General features: G+C 38.6%; 1 protein-coding gene across 1 annotated transcript in view; it reads right to left on the bottom strand.

Moving 5' to 3' along the window:
- GCH1 (GTP cyclohydrolase 1) overlaps positions 1-22,022 on the bottom strand; it is a 73,490-nt gene that overhangs the window by 17,004 nt on the left and 34,464 nt on the right. Inside the window, 1 exon segment of the mRNA XM_020991295.2 lies at positions 3,904-4,013. Within this exon segment, the coding sequence (XP_020846954.2) occupies positions 3,904-4,013 (110 nt within the window).

The following is a 22,022-nucleotide window of genomic DNA, read 5'->3' as shown; positions in this document are numbered from 1 at the left end:
TGATCCAGATGAGCAAATGCAGTACTGAAAGCTACCTGCTTTTCTTTCTTGTTCTACTGTTGCTGACTCTGTGCTGATTCAGCTTTCCCTCCAAGTCAGCACTTAACTTTTCACTTGTAGAGAAATGCTCTAGCCTGTTATCATTCAGTCTCCTGACAGTCATTTTGTATTAAGGCCTCTGCTTTTACTGAATGCAAATGTTTGGCTTGGAGAAGATGAGTCTGTGACTGGTCCAGCACTCTGCACCACACATCACCTTCATCACACTCACATCCTGTCTGTCTCTTCTGACAATGATGCAGTCAGGGTGTAAGGGGTGTTCAGAGAGGACCCCTACCTCTGATGAAAGAGTTTGCTAAGCCCTTTCAGGGCTCCTCATCTACCTCTGGTGTCTACCTGTTGGCTAACTCTCACCTGTAGCCACACCCCCATAAATCTGTCTAGGCACATGGGCCAAATCAGGTTGAGGGTAACCAATAGACCTCAAACCTGTCTGTGAGTTAGAGAAAATATCTACCTAAGCATGTGAAGACTTTTCCCACAGGCATAGGTGGACAAGAATAATTTTGTTCCAATGGCCATGAAGGCAGCTGAAGCAGGCACTAGAGAGGGCTTAGAGTTTGGTCAGACACAGAAAACACTATGGTCATCTACCGCATCCCAGGCAATCACCAGTCATCTTGACTTCTGTCTTGCCTCTGGACACCAATGACACTGTAAGAGACAGTGAGCCTCAAGACTCTGTGCAACTCTGCCTCACTTAAATCAAATTCATGCACAAGTAAAGATATCACTCATCTACTACTTCATCCACCTTAAAGTACTGTGGCAATAGACGAGTGCAGATACATTGGAATCTGTGGCCACAACCCTGCACATAGGCGGCCCAGGCCACAGAGTTATCTTCTCACCTGACCAAAGCAACAGATGAATTTGGCAGCCTGCTGGGTGTCCGTGCAGCCCTTCTAAAGACTGCACTGCTCACCTAATCATGGGAAGAAGGAACTAGAAAAAGTGCCCTAAAAATTGTCTGCCTCATTCAAACTCTGGCCTACTTACCTCAGCAGGTGGGGATCTCCCCCTGTAGTTGAAACAAAAATCAAAAACCTTTTGTGAAGATGATTCCGCTCACCCTTGGCACATGGAATGGGTGAACACTTATAGACAACAGGAAATGTAGGAGAACTGAGAAACACACAGCTCTTGCTGCTAGATAACTCATCAAGTGCTATATTCAATTAGCAGCCCTGAGTGGAACAAGACTGGCAAACAAAGACCCGCTTACTGAAGGCAGAGTTAGAGACACATTTTTCTGGAATGGCCACGGTGGTGAAGAATACTACGAAGCAGGTATAGATTTCACAGTCAGATCCAGCCTAGCCAGCAAGACTGCATGCCTCCCCAAAGAAGTGAATATTGCCATTTGCAGGAAAGCACCAAGCCATTATCATTAGCGCATAAGCCCTGACTATGACGAAACCTGATGAGATCAAAGAAAAATTCTGTGAAGGCTGGGACAACCTCATCATCAATGTGCCAAAAGAAGACAAGCTTATAATTCTGGGTGACTTGAATACTAGAATAGGCACAGACTATCAGACATGGCAGGAGTCCTTGGGAGGAATGGAATCAGAAACAGCAATAGTGACGGTCACTTACTGCTGAAAACTTGTGCATCTCATGACTTCTCATCACCAGTACTGTTGTCTGCCTCCCTAACCACAATAAGACATCATGGACGCATCCTTGAAATACTTGGAGGCACTCTTCCAAATCTTGTCCTTTCTACTTTTGCAACTTCTCTGATATATGACCCCTGCTCTCCTTCCTAAGTGCCACTGCTCTAGTACAGTCTCTCATTGTCTGACTTTTGTTAATAGCCTTCTAATTGGTCTACCTGACTACCACTCCAATTCATCTCTTACAGCTGCCAAAGTAATTTTCCTAAAGTGCAGGTCTGACCATGTCATCCTTGCTCACCCATTAATAATTGCCAGTGGCTTCCTCTCATGTCCAAATCAAATATAAAATCCTGACATTTAAAGACTTCACAACCTGGCCCTTTCCTGAGTTTCTAGTGTTCTTACACTTGACTTCCCTCCATGCATTTCATAGCCCAATGTTAGCCTGTTTGCTCCATCTCTTCTCTGTAGCTTTGCACTGGCAATCCTCGATGCTTGCAATGTTCTCCTTCCTTACCTGGCCCTTGACAACGCTGCCTTTTTTCCAGACTCAAATCAAATCCCACTTACTACAGACCTTTCTTTTTCCCTCACATAGCTAGTGCCTTCCCTCTGAGGTTACCTTCTATTTATGCTGTATGTATATATCTTATAGGTACTAGTTACTTTCAGGTTATCTTTTTCATTAGAATATCAATTCTTTTAGGGTGCTTCCTTAACTTTCTTAGAGAATTTTTTAAAAATTTCATATCCCTAGATTTAGCACTAACCCTAGCGGATGCTTAATAGATGCTTGTTGACTGACAAAATGAAAACAATCCCTTCAAGGAGCTTATATTATACAGAGGGGCATTTGTAGATAGAGCTTCAATTCATTCTTCTGCTTATTTGATTTTATGGGACATACTCTTTTGTTAAATAAATGCTAAATCATTGTTGATTATTTTACAGATTCAATTCAATGAGTAGTGGCTGAAAAGAGATATATTTAGGCTTGATTTCAGGAAAAAAATTTCTAAATATTAGATCATTCCCTCAAGGAGTTGTGGTCATCTTAAAGGTTTTCAAGTACAGTCTGGGTAACCACTTGTATGGTAGTCCAGTAGGTCATGGGGGATGCCCTTTTGTGGATGAGTTGAACATGTCTGCTAAGGTCCCCACCAATTCTCAAATTCTGCAGTTCTGTAATGTTATATTAGCCAACTGATCATTTCAAACATCATACTTTAGCTACACAATATATTAAGTGCACAAAATTAGTATATATACAAACATAGTGAAATGTAGATAAAACTGAAATTAAGCAATGTGGCATAATGGAAAGAATCCTGAGCTGAGAATCAAGAGATGGGGTCAGACACTGACTCTGCCATGAACTCCCTGTATTATCTTGAGCAAATTCTTCAGTTTCCTTGTCTGCATAAGGAAGATGACAGAATACATGATCTTTCAGTCCCTTTCAATTCAAAATTCTATAATCATAGCAGTTCTATAACAAAATAATAACAATTTTCATTTCTCAAGTCAAACATATTTGGGATGTAGAATTCAAAGAAGGTTTATGTCTCAAATGATCATCGAAGTTGTATTAGATTCAGTTATGTTTGTCTATATTAGATCAGAACACTGTACCTATTTCCTTGTGAGAAATCATAATATAGATATGTTGGGAACAATTCTAGCTATAATATGAAATTCTAGCTATAAATATGAAAATCTGCTTCAAGTCTGATGCTATGTAGGAAGTTAACATTGCTCTCACCATTGACCATGGAGTGAAGTATTAAATATTAACTTTGGATCACTCATTGCTTGACCAGAATAAAGATCAGAGATACACAGTGTCATTGCAGTCACCTTGATTAAAATCCAAATGCAGCTTTTTCAAATCTTTATTGAAACCTATTACATGACAAAACTACTATCTATGATGCTCTGATTTAATACCAAACATCTACCCTGAAGGGTTTTTTGCTATTCCATGAAGCGCTTTGAAATAAAATGCCAGAAACTATTAGATTCATCAGTTGATAAAGAGAGAAGAGGTAGGCTGACTTCTAAATGTCGTGTGTGTGTGTGTGTGTGTGTGTCTGTCCACAGAGGGAATTTTTATTCTACAAGAAGAGACTTGAATTTAAAAAATATTTGCTTAAAAAAGTAACTCCAGAGATAAACAAAGATAATAAAAGCACAGTCTTCTTTGAGTAAGAATCAACATTACCTTTCCAACAAATGGCACTAAGTGATGTTCACACATTGAAAACATGTCTATGTCCTTTACAATCACCATCTCATCATGGTCTTCATCAAATATAGCGTCATTCAGGATATCTGAAATTAAATGTTTGTTTTAGTAACATACCTTCCAACTTTGTAAAAACAAAACTGGTAGCAAAACATTGACAAATTCAGTTTTTCATGTTTTATTCTGCATTCTTACAACAGAGACAGAATCTTATTATTAACCCCTCCAAGCAACTGTTTATCTATACATTTAATATTATGTCATTCTTCAGACTTTCATTCTAACCAAGAGTCAAATTTCCCCTTGAACACAGTAATACATTGTTTTGAAGGACTCCACTGAAAACTGAGTTGGACTATCTCTATCCAGAATGCCAGACACATTGACAAGATGCCTAGTCCCTAGTTAGAAAAGCCAACAGGAAGTTTCAGGGATGAGTAGGAGCATGCTGGAACCAGTTCTAACCAGTTTGCAAACTGGTTATTAAATTATCAGTGTGAGCATTTACATCTCAGAAATAAGTAACTGCTATAAATCAAACCTTAATTTGGTGTTTTGTTGGGGCAGCTAGGTGGCGCAGCGGATAGAGCACCGGCCCTGGATTCAGGAGGACCTGAGTTCAAACCCACCCTCAGACACATAACAGTTACTAGCTGTGTGACCCTGGGCAAGTCACTTAACCCCATTGCCTAACAAAAAAAAAAAGCAGAAGAAATTTGGTGTTTTGTTGATTGTCTAGACTTCAGAAAACGTTAATAATGTACATACTCCCCTTCCCAACCTGGTTGTTAAATATTTACCAGCATATTCCTTTTCTTCCTTTATAAACATTACTTGTGCTCAACAGGACTTCTGTAGAAGGCTTCAGTCCCTGGAATTAAGTCATCACCAGAATGGATGGCTGCAGGATGATGATGACGAGCATTTACATGGCACTTCAAGGGTTCCAAAGTGCTTTCCACTCATTATCTCATTTGAAATAGAGTATGAGATGGGAGTACTTATCCTCTTTCAGAAAAGAAAGGATATTTGTGGGGTCTGGGGTTTTTTTGGCTTTTTGGTGAGGCAGTTGGGGTTAAGTGACTTGCCCAGGGTCACACAGCCAGTAAGTGTCAAAGCGTCTGAGGTCGGATTTGAACTCAGGTCCTTCTGACTCCAAGGCCGGAGCTCTATCCACTACACCACCTGGCTGCCCCCAAAAAAGGATATTTGATGAGTCACCAGGAAGATGATCCCCTTAGTCAAGTTCCCCAATGGTACTGTGGCTCTTGAAAAGGTTAATGACTTCCGGGCACTGAGTAAGAATTTAAGTCTAGGTTATCATCCCTAGAGTCACATTTAAATATGTGGTAGAAATTCATTAGAGCGATTGTCAGGATAATTAAAGTTGTAGCCTTAGACTGCCTGCTAAAAACTAGAAAGGAAAAACTGGATGAACCTCTTTTTCCCCAAACTTCCTTTTCTAAGGAATTAGATTTTTCATTCTAAGTACTCTATCATAATCTTTTTTTTTTTAAGGCTAGAGAGAAATTATCTCCATGTGCTCCAAAATATATTCTGGATTTTGTCACTTTTAAAATAATTACGACCTAATAAAAATTTCAATCATTTTTGAGAATCTCCTGGTTATGGAAATAAAAGAACAAAGTTTTTGGGGGGGAGGCTAGGCAATGGGGTTAAGTGACTTGCCCAAGGTCACACAGCTAGTAAATATTATATGTCTGAGCTCACATTTGAACTCAGGTCCTCCTGAATCCAGGGCCGGTGCTCTATCCACTGCGCCACCTAGTGGCCCCTAAAGAACGATTTCTTAAAATGAAGAAGGAGAAAAGGAGTTAACTGTCAAATGTAATAAAAGCTACAAAAAGTTTTAACTTTTTCTTCTCAGGATCAGAATATGTCTATCATCAGCCCAGGCAGAAATTCTAGTCCTTTAATTAGGAAGCAGTCTCAGCAAGTGACATATACAATGGTACTATTATATACTGTGCATGGGAAATATTCAAATAATCAATCAACTATTATGTGCCTACTGTATGTGAGGCACTGTTCTAAAAGCTGGGGGTACAAAGCCAAAAAAAATAAACAGTACCTACTCTCAAGAAGCTTGCATCGTATCAGGGAGGACTATGTGAACAAAAATACATATATACACATACATTTTACATATATATATATACATACATACACACACACACACACACACACACACACACACACACATATGAGATATATTTATCCCCAAAAGGGCACTTGGGAAGGCACTAGGAATATCACGGAAGGCTTCATGTAAAAACTGGTACTTGAGCAGACTTTTGAAGGAAACAAGTAATTCTAAGACGTGGAGGTGAGGAGGAAATTCATTTCAGGTTTAGGAGACGTTCCATACAAATACGGGAGGTGGAATGTTGAGTATGAAGAATAGCAAGAAATTCATTTGTTTGAACTAAAGAGTAAATGAAGGAGAGTAATCTATAAGACAGGTGGGAAGGGAGACTGGTGTCAAGTTGTTGAAAGGCTTTAAATGTTAAAAACAAAAAAAGTTTCTATTTGATATTGGAGGGAATGGGGAGTCGCTTGAGTTAACTGAGTAGGGCCATAATATAGTAATACTTGCACTCTAGGAAAATATCTTTGTGGAGGATGGATTGGAGAGGGGAAAGACTTGAGGAAGGGAGTCCAATTAGGTCTCCTCTAATTGGAGGCTATTGCAATAGTCTAAGATTAGTGGTGATGAAGGTCTGAATTAGAGTGGTGGCTATGTGAGCAGAAAGAAGGGGAAATGTTTATGTGAGAGATGCTGTGGAGGTAGAAATTGGAAGATTTAGCAACTGACTGGATATGTATGGTGACAGCAGGTGAAAAGTCAAAGATAATACCAAAGTTGCAAAACCTGGGTAATTGGTAGGATGTAGATAATTACCCTCAGCAGAAATAGTTTCCTGTTTCTCAGAAGTCTAGTGGTTTTCTGGGGAAACACAATGAATTTTATTTTGGAAATGTTGAATTTGAGATGCCTGTGGGCCAACAAGTTTGAAATGTCCAATAGATAGTTGGTAATGGCGGACTGGAGCACAGGAGAGAAAACAGAGTTAAATATATAAATCTGAGAATCATCAGCACAGAGATGATATTCAAACTCCTGGGAATGGATGTGGTCACTAAGTGAGTGAGTTAGTCACTCATAATATATCAAAACCAATAATGTATAATAACGTAGCAATAACCTGGCAACTAGCTCAATATTAACTGTATACCAATTTTTTTTATTAAGATGCCTAATTGGGTTTATTTATTCAAGTTATTATTCTTCTGTAGTGAAGTTTTTCCATGCTGTATTTATTTATATTTTACTCTAACATGTATATATCTGAAAGCTCCCATCTGTAACTAATAAAAACAAAACAAGATCACAGATTGTTTTAATTTCCTGCCTGCTATCAGCACTGAGTAGGTAACCCTGGAAACCAGGATTTGAGACATCATTTCTTATTATTGATTATAACCAACAAAGGCCACAGAGAAGTCATCCAGAGCACTCAAAATAACCTAAATACGTCAGCTTCAGGCCGTATATTTTTAATTGTCATTTGCTGTCATTTTACTGTCATTCGTAAGGATAAAAACAACCAAAAATACACAATATATTTTCCCATCTCTTAGGTGTTTCATTTTTAAAGCCTCCTTTTCAAAATACAGTACAAAGGGTCTATCGGGACTACCAGACCCTGAACTATAAAGTAGTAGTGATCAAAACTCATCTAGTAATGGTTAAAAAAACAGGAAAGGAAATCGGTGGAATAATCTAGGTAAGCAAGAAACAAGAACAATAGAAAACAGTAATTCAGTATTTTATAAAGACAAGCACATAAATTACCAGAAGAACTACTCTTTTTTAATGAGAATTACTTCAAAAACTAGAAGGCAGTCTTGCAGAAATTAGGTTTAAAATTAACATCTTACTTGTTTTACCATAATAAGCTCAAGTATATACTGTATGTGTACTGAACACAAAGGGCCATACCATTAAAAAACTCACCAAAACAACAACAAAAACAAAAAGTGACATCAGGTACCTTTCACAACTATTGGCTTTCCTAATCTTGCCTCTATACTTAACCAGTTCAACATTTTCATTATCCTATATTCATGAATCTCTTGCCCAACCCCATCTCTGGATTATTCACATCAGCTAACTCCTCTGCTCCCACTAACACAGTGCCCAATGGTGCTAGAAGTCAGACAACCATGATGCCTGGATCGAATACAAATTTTATATCTAATCTCAGCTGGTCCCTCAATGCATCAAGACGAACTTTTTCTTGTTCCCTCTACCAAACTGATCTTCTATGGTTGTTCCTAACCTTCTTTAGTCTCTTCTCAGGACTCCCTCACAACCCTCCCTCTACCTTTTCAACAGAGGACCTCATGCTGAGAAAAAGAGTTCATTCCCTATGAGTGCCCTCTTCTCCCCATCTCTACATCTCCAAAGCCTTTGACTGATGATCTTTCAGTCTTCCCACCTTTACTATGGTTTCTTTTTTTTCCTTTTTTTTATGATAAGTGGGCTTTAACATAAACAAGTGCCGGAATTAATCAATGTTCATTTCAGGAATTCTCTTCTCAGAATCTGGTGAGGCACTTGGATCTATACTCTCTTCAAGTGGACTAAGCCCCTCCGTGGCTATTGTCTTGTCCTTCTACTGGTCCATTCTGTTCCACATGTTCATCACCTTATCTTTAGTAACACCAACTACTACACATGTTGATTCCATACGCTCCCATATTTTTCAACAGATTACCCCCACGATCACCCCTTCTCTTTCTCTAACCTTTAAATTCTCTCTTCCTACTGCCTTCTTCCCTATCTTACAAAGTACCCACGTCTCTTTCATCCTTAAAAACTTTCATTTGACCCTACCATCTTCTGGAGATTTTTGCCTATATTTCTCTTCTCCTTCTAAGCCACTCATCCAGAAAAAGCCATCTACTCTCATTGCCTCCACTCTGACCCTTGGAAGTTATCAATGATCTCTTTAACACTAGTTTAACATCCAATAACCTAATTTTAATCTCCATCAGTCTTGACCTGTGTAGCATTTGATACTGTTGTCTAACCTCTTCTCCTAAATAATACCGCTCTATCTTGGTTCATTTCCTAACCATCTTACTGACTGCCTCTCAGTATCCTTTGCTCTATCATCACCCATGTTCCTCCTCGTCATTGTGGGTGTGCCCCAAGACTCTGTCCTGGGCCCTTTTCTTTCTCTATGCTTTCTGTCTTGGCGACCTCATCAATTTCTATGGATTCAATTATCAGGTCTATGTATATACATCATAGATCTATATATCAATTTTTCTCCTAAGCCTCAGTCCCACATCCGTAGTAGATTATTAAACATTTTGAACTGGATGTCCCATTTGCATCTCAAACTCAACATGTTTAAGGCAACTGACCACCCAAACCCAGCCTTCTTCCTAACTTAGGTATTTCCAAAGTGGCCACGCCCCTTCTTCTAGGTACCCAATTCCACTTCAACTCTTCTTTCTCCTTACCACACATGGCAAATCAGTTACCAAACCTTGCTGATTCTGCTTCTACAAGATCTCTCCTACCTAGTCCCTTCTCTCACACATCTTCCTCTTCTCTCCACTCACATAGCCACCATACTAGTTCAGGCCTTCATTACCTCTGACCTAGGCTACTGACCTCATTGGTCTATGACTTAAATCTTTTCTCTAATCCATCCTCCACTTAGCTGCAAAAATGATATATCTAAAATAAGGGTCTGGCCATGTCATCCTCTTGATCCATAAGCTTCAATGACTCCCTATAATCTCTAGTATCAAATACAAACTCTTTTGTTTGGCATTTCAAGCCCTTTACAATCTGACAGAACCCACATTTCCAGGGTTATTATGCACTTTATAGTTCAGTCAAACTGGTTGCCTTGTTATTCCTGACTAGTGACTCCATCTCATATATACAATGACTACAGTTTAAATGAAGTCATTAAAAGCAAGTAGAATTCTGAATAGTGGAAAAACCAATAAAGGTCCTAGAAAACAGCTGATAAAAATTTCCCTTTCCTTCATGACAGAGCCCTGGAGAACAGTAAGAGAGAATATTACACACATCATCAAATACAATCAATAAAAAGGAAATTTTTGTTTATTTTTTTCTTTTTAACAAAGGAGTTTTTAATCTGTAAGGGAGTGGGAAATATCTATGAGGCAAGGACAAAAGGAATCAATAAATTTTTAAAGAAAATAGGGCATTATACTGTTCCACTAATTGCCCATCTACAGTACCTATATAAGCATTCTATTAAGTATCCACACTATTCTGGGCTGAAAAAGAAAAATAGTGCATGGTATTCAATTTCCTTTAAAAAACTCGCATTCTAAAGGATAAAATATATAAACATTGATATAAAAAAGAAAGCATACTGAAGAAGTACTCTGAGAAGAAATTAGATAAATGGAACAAAATATGTGTAGTGTTCATGCAGTTTCTATGGGAGAAGAAAGAAGAAAGAACTCTCAAAAGATGCTATTTGTTTTGGATGTGTGATTGCAGGAATAATATTGCTGCTCTATGATTATTTCCAAAATAGAGACCCAAGAGGAAGCTAATCACCTGCCTTTCTGTGTCATCTCTTTCAAAGGTCAGCAGAAAGGGTGACACCTAAAAAAGAACACAGAGCACTCAACATGATATTGCTTCCTTATGATGCAAAATGGTTTCCAAACAGCTCTGTTCACAAGTATATGAACTATAATAGCCATTCACATGTTATCTGTTTCAATGACTCATCAAATAGATTGCTGAAATCCTCTTTGAGCACCTGACTTCAGACATAGCTTCTAGGTGTCAACTTTGGTTCAGCATCTGGTGCGGAGCTACATGTACATCCGTCACAAAGCTCCTCTTATCATTGCAATTTAATGATGTGAGATATTTAAATCACTCCAATTTCTTGGAAAGTACTTTAGAACACACAAGCCCATTACTCCCTTCTTAAGTTTGCTCTACCATAATTTGAACATTGATGCATTTCCTGTTAACAGACTTTTTCCTGCCTGCTTCATCAGTGCAATCACAGAACCAGAGAATTTGAGAATTGGGAGGGTTCATAGAGACCATCAAATCACACCCATTCCAAAAGGGAATCTCCACCCACCCACCTGATAACGTAAGTGACAAATGATAGTCCAGCTTCTGATTAAAGACGTTCAAGGTGGAAGAACTCACCACCTCACTTTCAGACAAGTCTAACTGTGTGGAAGTGTTTTCTGACATCCACTTTAAATTTATCTATTTGCCACTTCCCTCCACTGCTCCTGTCTGGCCCTCTGAGGCCACGTCACAGCCCTTCAAATACTGAAACTGGGCTACCATTATCTCTCTCCTCACCCCTCTTCTTTTCTCCAGGCTAAATATGCTTAGTTCTTTCAATCAAATTTCATTATCATGGACTCAAAGCCCTTCACCGTCCTGACTGCCTTTCCTTGGACATTCAATAATGTATTAATGCAATTCTTAACCATACCACTTAATTCCAGATGAGGTCTGACAAAGGCAGAGTATAGTGAGACTATTGCCTCCCCAGTCTGTCCATAAGTCAGTTAACAATTTAGGGCAGGTAAGCGGTATAGTGGGCCTGGAGTCAAGAAAATCCGTGTTCAAATTTAGCCTCAGACATTTATTAGCTATGTAATCCTGGACAAGCCATTTAATCTTTTTGCCTCAGTTTTCTCATTTGTAAAATGGGATAATGATAGTACCCATCTTCCAGGGTGGTTGTGGGGATCAAATTAGATAATAATTGTAAAGTGCTTAGCTCAGAGTCTGACACATATTAAGTGATATATAAATGTTAGTTATTATTAGGAAGCATTTTTTGAATTTTATTTTTAATTTATGGAATAAATTAATGGCACAGTACAATAAAAATAATGATTGTACATAAAACTGAAAATCTACTATGCACAACTTGCTATTCCTTTCAAAAATACAACAAAATTATCACATAAATTTCTTTTTTCTCTCCCTCCCCCAGGCTATAGTGGCTAACACCCTTTTGAAAGCCATCCTAGTTCTAGCTATGAAGTCATTTGTAAAGGTTTCTCCTAACTATATGGTTAACAAACCAGAACTAGTTACCATGCCTACCCATTCCACTTTTTTTTGTTTGTTTTTTTTCCCCATTCCATTTTTTTCCAAAAGCACTTCCATTACATGTCATCACAACTCTCCCAGGAGAAATCTCCGCCCTCTCCTACATGAGGGATTTATATCAGTCAAGCAAAATGATGTACTCTATCTGTGCAATAGTCCCTGTTACACACACACACACACACACACACACACACACACACACACACACACACAACACTCCCTCTCTAGTCTTTTTGCACTGGCTGTTCATACCTTGAATGCTCTTCCCCTACTCACCTCTGCCTCCTAGCTTCCCTTGGCTTTCTTTCAGACTCAGCTCAAATTCCACCTTCTGCAAAAAGACATTTCCAGTGCTCCCAAGTATTTGTGCTTTTTTCTTTGGGATTAATTGTAACTGGCAGCACAAAGGCATGGAATTTTTAGAAAAAAAAATGTATTCCCTCCTTTTCAAGAAATCCTAGGTCTTTCTATCTGCAAGCAGAAGGCCAGAAGCTAGAAATATCATTACAAACATTACGGAAGTATAAACCTTGAACTACACTTGAGCTGTAAAGACCCTGGTCACATGGGGAAGGGGCTGAATTATTTGCTTCAATACATTCACTGTCATGACACACATAGGTGGGGTCATGACCGGCCAGAGACTTTTTACCATCAGAGGAATTTCCTGAATCCTCTCCCCCACGGTTCCTGATTTATCCTCACTACCCAACATCTCTAGCTTCCAAAAGGAGACAGAAGTAAAATAAAATAGATGGCTGTTCATTTCAACTCAAGTATCTTTGAGAACTTTTCTGTGCTTAGCACAGGCCAGCCTCCATTTCTACAAAACCCTTCCTCCTCACCACCTGCTCTTAGAATGAATCCTTAGCTTGCTTTAAAGCTCAGCTGAAACAAACATTTTCAGAAATAGTCAATATAAAAATGTTGTTTGGTTATTAATATTTGTTATAAAGGTTTTGTTTTTCCTTTTGCTCAATGGCATGGGAGGAGTGGGAAAGAAGAGAGGAACCAGTGATAAGGTTGTAAAAAAGGGGGATGGGTCCAAAGTACTACTTTGTAAATAAGGCCTTTCCTAATCCCTGGCAATCCACCCACCCAAATTGTTTGTTCCCTCTTCCCTTTCCCCAAATTACTTTTTTAATTTACTAAAGTCACAGTTGAACTCAAGTATACATTTTGTATTGACTTTTATATGTGTTGTTTCTTCAACAGTGGCTATTTTGTTATTGTCTTTACACGCCAATCACCTAGCACAATGCCTGGCACATATTAGGCACTTAATAAATATTTGTTGGGGCAGCTAGGAGGCTCAGTGGATAGAGTACAAGGCCTGCAATCAGGAATACTCACATTCCTGAGTTCAAATCTGGCCTCAGGCACTTACTAGCTGTGTGGCCCTGGGTAAATCACTTAATCCTGTTTGCTTCAGTTTCCTCATCTGTAAAATGAGCTAGAGGAAGAAATGGCAAACCACTCCAGCATCATTGCCAAGAACACCCCAAATGGGGTCACGAAGAGTTGGACATAACTGAAACAACTTAACAACAACAAACAACAAAAATATGTGTTGTCTTCTTGATAGCAGATTAAGCACTCTGCTGGGTGAGAGGGAAATGCAAACAGAATGATATAATCTTTGACTTCAAGGAACTCGATATCCTGGGGAGATGAGAGTTATCCACTAACATGTTTAAATGTGACAAAGATAATAATGATGATAATAATAATAGCTAGTGTTTGTATAGGGATTTATGATTTGCAAAACCCCTTTACAAATATCATCTTGTTTTGTTCTCATAACATCCCTGCGAGATCGATGCTATTATTAATCCCTTTTTATAGATAAGGAAACTGAGGCAGAGGTTAAGCATCTTCCCAGGGTTGTATAGCCACAGTAAGTATCTGAAACCAGATAGGAACTCAAGTCTTCCTGACTCCAGGCCCAGCACTTTCTCCACTGAGCCACCTACCTGATTCAATTCCTCAGATACAGCTGATGTCTATGCTGCTTATTTTATAGGTAAGAAAACAGGCTGGAAAAGTTTAGTGTCTTGGCCCAAAGTTCTATGACTGCTAAGGAGGTAGAATAGGGTCAAGGCCCAAACCATCTAAGGCTAGAAAGAGTCCTTTTTATTATTCTAGGCTACCTCTTTGGATACAATTAAGGTGTACATAATAGATTACAGTTTCATATGCAATCATCTTTTTTTTAAATTATACTATATTATGGAAATGTTTGTTTTATTCCATAAATTGAAAATAAAATAAATAAATGGAAGAAAAAGATATGATCATGGGCTAGGATGTATTGGTATGGGCTGTTGGTTTCCCATCTTTGAATGTAAGGACCTCTTTTTAGCAAAAAAAAAAAAAGTCACAGATCCTCACACATGCATGCGCACGCACACATTAAACTATTACTATCAATTTATTAAGAAATTACATGATGGCAAAAAGCTGTAAAGAACTTTATAATGTTTTAAATGAACTTGTACTTTATCAATCACAGTAGCATTTTTATATATTTGAAAAGTTATACATATATATACATATACACACACAAACACAGATATTGTGTTTGTTGTTCAACTCTTTAGACCATACTGTCTTCGAGTGGTTTGTCATTTCCTTCTCCATTGGATTAAGGCAGAGGTTAAATGCTTTCCCCAGGGTTACAAAGCTAGTAAGTATCTGAGGGTACATTTGAACTCAGGTCTTCCCGACTCCAGGCCTGGCATTCTATCCACTGAGCTGTCTAGCTGCCTCTGACACACACATATGTATATGTACATACTTCTATGAAATAATATGAGCTACATGTGGAAGATATGATAATTCACACAGAATCAGGGTTATTTCCATATACAGAGAGAGCTTCCTAAAGACACTGAAGAGGGACCACAGAGATTCTATATAGTCCAAGTAAGACCTGTGGAGGCACACTAAAGTCCCTACTTCCTAGCTCCCTATTTTAAAAATCCTAAGAAAACATTCTTCTCCATATCTTAGTCTGAAGCCTTCACACTAATATAAATGAGAAAACTATAGCAATCTTCCTTTAAGTAAGTATCAATTTGCTAAACTGAAATCTTTTTTTGCACCCTTCTTATCAAAGGCCTAACTAGTTTCTAAGCCACCCTCAAGTCCCCCACAGCCTGATAAGCTCAGGAAGGCTTTTCCTGCTTAAGTGATAGGGTGAGGATCAGACTAAGACAAGGAGGAAGTCTGAATATTTCAGTTAATAGAAGTGCGAATTCACCTTTGACCATGCAGAAAGGAAAATCCTTAGAGAGAATAGTAGAAAGAGGGACTGAATGGTTTTAAGAAAATTATTCCCTTGGCTTGCACAGTGACATTTTAAGTTACTTTTGTACTAAGAATCCTTCCTTAATCTTTACTCTGCAATTTTGTCTGTTATTTAAGAATAGTATAAATTAAAATAGTAAATAACTCTAATATGGCTTGTTACAGAATTTTTCAAAAGCATTAGGATACTCTGAGAATTTTTATACCTCTCTCACAGCAAGAAATGCTTCGAATTAATTTAATTTAATTTAATTAGCAAAAATTATTTCTGGTAGGTTTATGACTAAAATCCAGACTATAGGTTTTTTCTTCAATAACCCCAACAACAGTCATCTGTGCACCCGCTACCACTCAACGCAACCCCTTCTACTTCCAGATGTTCTAATTTAAGGAAAATTTTTCCTTCCACTGGGACTAAACTTGACTCTGTAACTTCTACCCATACCCTCTGGAGTTGAGTCAGTCATTCCTTCATTCATTAAGCACTAAGTGTCTGTACCACATGAGGCAAGAGGAGGCAGGATGGCAGAGAAGCTGGGAGCCAAAGCTGGAGTCAGAACAATCTGGCCTCAAGTCCTGTCTCTGACACACAGTGTTTTTACGTGACTCTGGTCAAATCTCTTAACCTCTCAGTGCTCAGACTACCTATGGCAGAAGAGCTGCCGATCTGCATGCGGGAAGGATGTTTCCTCCTTGCTTCCTTATAGCAATAAAATCACAAATTTGAATACTACTCCTTGCACCTCAAAATGTACTAGGTCCTATGCAAAGCACTGGGGATGCACAGATAAAAGTGAAAGTCCCTGCCTTCAAAGGAGTTTACATTCTAGGGGGAAAATAACCTATGCAAAGCAAATATGAAGTAATGGGGGTTTGATGCATAGGCTGACAGGGGGATCAGGAAAGGTCTCATGTAGGTGGTTGTACTTGAGCCAAGGTTTGAAGAGAGTTAGGGTTCCTAAGAAGTGAAAATGAGGAAGGAATACATTCCAGGAATGGGGGACAGCCTGTCCCGAGCTAAAGAGATGAGAGATGGACAAGCAAATACTCCAATTTAGCTTGTAGGTAGAGTGAGTGTAGGGTAGTGACGTTTTATAAGCCTTGGAATGGTCATCTGGAGTGTTTTGCAAGCCAAAACAGAGTTTCCTTTTTAACCTAAAATGCCACTGTAGTTTTTTTCAGTAGGGAATTGACCTGACCAGACCCATACTTTTAGGAATAACATTTCAGCAGTTGTGTGGAGGGTGAATGGGAGAGGGCAAAACCTGGAGTCACAAAGACCAACTGAAAGACCATCACAATAGTCAAGGCAAGAAGTGATGAGAATCTAAGCTAGCATAGCATCTGTGTGATTTGAAAGTAGAAGATGGATTCAAGAGACGTTATGGAGACAGAATTAAACAGACTTAGCAACTATGTACATGAGAGGCGAGGGAAAGGGAAGTATCGAAGATTATTCTAAGGTTCCAAGCTTGGATGCTGGTGTCCTTGACATAGGAAGAGAGGCAGGATTTGGGGGAAAGATTGTGACTTTTGAATAATCTCTCTTCCACATGACAGGTCTCTAGATACTGGAAGCTAACTATCATGTTGTCCCTGAGTCTCTTTGTCTAAAGACAGACTAAAAATTTCCAAACATACCCTAAGCCACCAGCTTCCATATGGCACGATCTCAAGTCATTCTGTCATCCTGGGGAGCTCTCAACCTTATCAATGTCCTTTCTCAAATGAACACAATACATACTTTTTGACCAAGGCAAATTAAAGTAGTACTCAAACTACAGGAGGTGGTATGTTAACTTATTATGATGAGTTATCCCATATGTTTTATTGGAACTAAATAAAGTTTAAAATGGCAATGCTTCATGGATTTGAGGACCCCCTGCAAAAACTTACTTGGTCCCTCCAGGATCAATGGCTGACTGTTATGGTCAGGGGTGGGAGATTTTAATGTTGGTGGCATGATCAGTAATGTCTTGAAAAAAAAAGAAATCTGAGATAGCAATTTTTTTTTTTGGCTAGGCAATGAGGTTAAGCGACTTGCCCAGGGTCACACAGCTAGTAAGTGTTATGCATCTGAGGCCAAATTTGAACTCAGGTTCTCCTGAATTCAGGGCCAGTGCTCTAACCACTTCGCCACCTAGCTGCCCCATGAGATAGCAATTTGAAAAAATCATGGAACAATGGGAAAAGTAATGGACTAAGACAACTTGGGATTGAATCCTGAGCCTCAGTTCTTCCATCTGCAAAATGGAGATAATACTTGCAGTCCTTTCTTTATAAGATTATTGTGAGAAAAGTACTTTGTACATCCTAAAATGCTATATAAACATGAGTTTTTATTGAGTTCTTGTGAAACAGTACTAGACGTTCACCAAAAAAAAAAGTCTAGGAAAAAAATATAGGCATAGGAGCAGGGTAATTGTGTAAATCAATCAAGTCACCCCATCCCACTTAAAGTTAAGTGATAAAATGCTCAATTGATGAATGGACTGAACTCAGCATGGAATCGAGATGATGTGGCAACTTCAGTACTGAGCTAGTTTTGAAAGTCATTCATGAGGTTAGAGCAAAGGTGGTATTTCAGTAAATTTCCTAACACAGAGTCACTGGGGGGCAGAGGAAGAAGTAGAGGCCTTGGTTTGAGCCTTGTCCTGGTTCTCCTCACTCCCCACCTTTTTGGAAAGGTCTAGAGGATTTTGGACTTGCCATCTTCCCTTCCACATCCTAACATTATCCCAAGATCATCTAACTGATGTGTCTGCATGTTCACCAAAGGACAAACAAGACATAAATTCATGGCTCCACAAGGAGTCCAAAAGAGAAATTACACTATGCATAAGGAAAACTTCTTGAGTACCCCACACATGGAAGGAAAGGACCTCCAGGAACCCAGAGCTTTAAGTTACTTCTTTGCTACACGTGCTCTCAAAGTGTGAGCCCATTTTCCACTGGATCCTATATGGGTTTGTGGCAAAGCGTGTCATGTACTTTTGGAAGGATGTTTGTTATATAACAGTTTTCTCACTGTATCACCTTAGTGAATGATAATTTAATAATAACTATATAAATTCTCAACTGATAATACTGAAGAAAAGCAAACCAGTGGGGAAATGGCCTTAGAGAATCACTTCTGACTTCTCAGGGGTGTGCCTAGAATTGTGAAAGAGATATAGCCTTGCTCTGGGACCTGAGACTCATCTCTGACAATGGAAGCTGGGATAAGGCTCCTCAAAGCATACAAGTGCTACGTAGGGAAGGAAAGTCCCAATATGAATATAGGAGGCCAAATCCTTCCAGATAGTCTTCCTCAACACTTAGGTATGTAATTTAGCATCCAGACAAATCATTTCCTGTAACTATTTTTCTTGGAAACTCACTGAGGCTTAATGTAAAAAGAACAAGTTCACATTACAGAGCCTGAACTTGCAAGAAAAACCCATATTCCGTACAAAAAACAAGGTTAAAAAATTACATGTAACTTCTGGTCAAAACAATTATTTGGAATAGTACTAATTGTATGGAAGAAGCAAATACTACTCTTCAAAAACATAAATATATACATGTTGATTATATTACATGCTATTGAAATAGATAGGTGAGTTGACAAGCAAAGATGGTACTATTAAAACCATTGGTACTACCACCATTGATAGGATATGCCCTTGAAGTTATCCTTTTTCTTTTTTTACTTCAATCATCTATACTATGTCTTTACAACTAATACAATATTTGTGAGGCATATAATTAGTGATCATGTAATTACAACAATAATAATAGATAAGATTTGTAAGGAAATGGAAGAAACTCTTAAGTACTATCACTTCAGTTTGCAAAAATTGAGTGCTTATCAAATGCCTCAAAAAACATAACCAGAAGGCCAGAATACCACTAATGTGAAACGTACAGGTTCTAACCTTCCCACTATCACTAATCAATTGTAGGCCCGGAACAAGGCTACTGATTCTCCCCTCAGGATTATAAGAGTACCACTGAAAGGTTAAGAGGTTCTCTTAATATTCTCTTAATATTATCACTCACAGTATCTCATCCACTGTATTTCTCCCAAATCCACATCAGTTTTATCTTCAATATCATTTAGCCAGTGATTGACCAATACCTACTAATCCATTAATAGCAATTAACCAATTAACAGCAATTAGCTTTTACAAAGGGATATTTTCCAAGAATATATTGCAAAAGTGGGACAAAAACCTCCAAAACCACCTCAGTCCCTAGAGATAGTGGCTTCAAATTTAAAGTAACTGATGCTAATATTCCCTCCACTAAGTTCCTTTTGAAGAAGGGTATAGTCAATAGACAAGTGACTCCCTTTTTGCAGGACATGCTATCTTGGCTTTCAGGTCAAAAACTACTGTGCTGAGTCAAGCAGGCTGCTCCTTAGGACTGTCCTGGCTGTTCCTGCTGCTAGCAGACTTAGCTATGGACACCAGTTGCTGGACCTCTGATGATTTTTCTGACTTTGTGAGCGAGGTTCTGACCTCATCCACTTCAACTGCTTCATCTAAGACCATCACAGACACAACAAGGATAGAAGATAAAGGTGCCAAGTGTTCATGGACACATGGCAGAGAAGGCAGTTAAAATTACCTCTTTCCCAACCCAGTGGCTAACAAACAGTATTTCTTCCTCTTCACTCAAAAGGGGGAGAAATATTTCACCTGTCTGTGATTTTTTTTAACATACAGTCAGTTCTGGTTCAACATCCAAGTAAAAGACTTTCAGTCATACTATCAGCCATCAGCAGTCAAAAAATACAAGAATATGCTCTGAAATGGTGGGGGTGGTGGGGGGGAGAGCTGAGGGCTCATGAACCTTCCATTATGGCCCAGATGCAGATTCACTGAGCCTCCACATGAATTGGTAGTAAGTGGAGCATGTTATGAGGTAGCCTTCCATTATATTAGCTAAAGTCAAATTCCCCATAATATAAGAACAAACTTCAAAATGTCCTTGAGAATTCAACAAATAGGCTGAATTTCTGCCCATAATTTTCCAGACATAATCTTTGACCTATAAAAATTTAAGAATAACATTTTAATAGATGTTACCATACCAAATACTCATAAATTCCTAAATAAAATGTACCTCAAAATATAGAAACCTAGTGTAAGAAATAAAAATCATGTGGGAACCAATGTGGGAACCAATGTGTGTGTGTGTGTGTGTGTGTGTGTGTGTGTGTGTGTGTGAGATTGTGTCTTACACTGCTTAGAATCATCTTGAAGATGCAGTGTACCCACAGAAGATGAGCTTTCCTTAAAACACTTACTAAACTGCAAAAAGCAATCCCTTATACACTACTGCCCATAAAACAACACTAAGAAGATAGTGTCTTTTCTCAGGCCAGTTTCTAATAGAATTCTATCAAATATAAGATGAGAAAACAGAGAATAAAATAGCTAACATTCATATAGCCCTTTAAGGCTTGCAAAGGGCTTAACATATTATCTTGTTCCTTACAACAGCCTTTAAAAAAGATGCTTAAGCCATTATCTTCACCGTATAGATGAGGAAATTGAGGCTCACAGAGGTTAAATACTTTGCTCATGATCACATAGGATGGATTAGAGGAAGAATTTGAACCCAGTTCATTCTTGACTCTCTACAGGTTCCACTTTGGCAGGTTATTCCTCCTAAAGAGGTTTTCTACATGGAGTTAAATGATTGAGCAGAGAGAGTTTTCATTTCACAGTGATTAACACACAAAGGGCACTGTCTGTCATTCTCTTAAAGCAGGGACTGCAAATCATTCTCCTCCTCAGGTTTAGGAGAAACTAGTATCATCTCTGTTTCTTTTTGATGTTTCTAAAGCAACCCAGGAATTTTTTTTAACTTTTAAAAATTGATTTCTTTTGTTTCACATAAATCAATCAACAAGCATTTATCACGTACCCACTATGTTTCAGGTATTGTACTAGGCACTGGACAATCTTGGTCATGGTAATTACACAGTGTTCACTTTTAGTTCTTTCCATTTATGCTATTGTAGCCATCACGTATATATCTGTACCTTATAAGCTCTCAGATCCAGGCTGGCTACATCTCTCTTCAAGGTGACCCTGAGGAATTGAAGTGTCTCTTCTCTACTATGAATGGCTCACACCCAAGCAGCAGGGTCCTCCCACTGTTAACCAGCCAGTGAATAATAGCACTAGTTCCATTTAACCAATTAACATCAATTAGTTTTTACAAAGGAATATTTATTTCAAAAATATAGTAAGAGCAAAAATTTGGCATACACTTACCCCAATACCTCTGGCACATTAATTTTCACTATGCCACTTTGGGCTAGGGGAATGGGTTAAAAACTTAGCTCTGTTCCCTACCACAGCATCAGTCCCATCAAATTCATGTCCAAAAATGTACTGTGAATACATGAGTCCTAATCTCAGCCACTCCTGGGCTAGAATCCCAAAAGTTATTCCTAGAGATTGCTTCTTATGGCATTGATGGGAAACCCCGCCTGAACTGCATATTCCAGTCTTCCAAACTTTCAAAATTACCAAGGTCAACATGGTTTATCACCAGATCCCTAAGGATCCTTAAGGAGTCATTAAATAAAGCCAACAGAGAATGAGGC

Source organism: Phascolarctos cinereus, unplaced genomic scaffold (genome assembly GCF_003287225.1).
Source record: "Phascolarctos cinereus isolate Bilbo 61053 unplaced genomic scaffold, phaCin_HiC Scaffold_2;HRSCAF=192, whole genome shotgun sequence".
NCBI lineage: Eukaryota > Metazoa > Chordata > Mammalia > Diprotodontia > Phascolarctidae > Phascolarctos > Phascolarctos cinereus.
The sequence above is the reverse complement of the archived record's forward strand: the minus strand, read 5'-3'. Positions and strand labels throughout refer to the sequence as shown.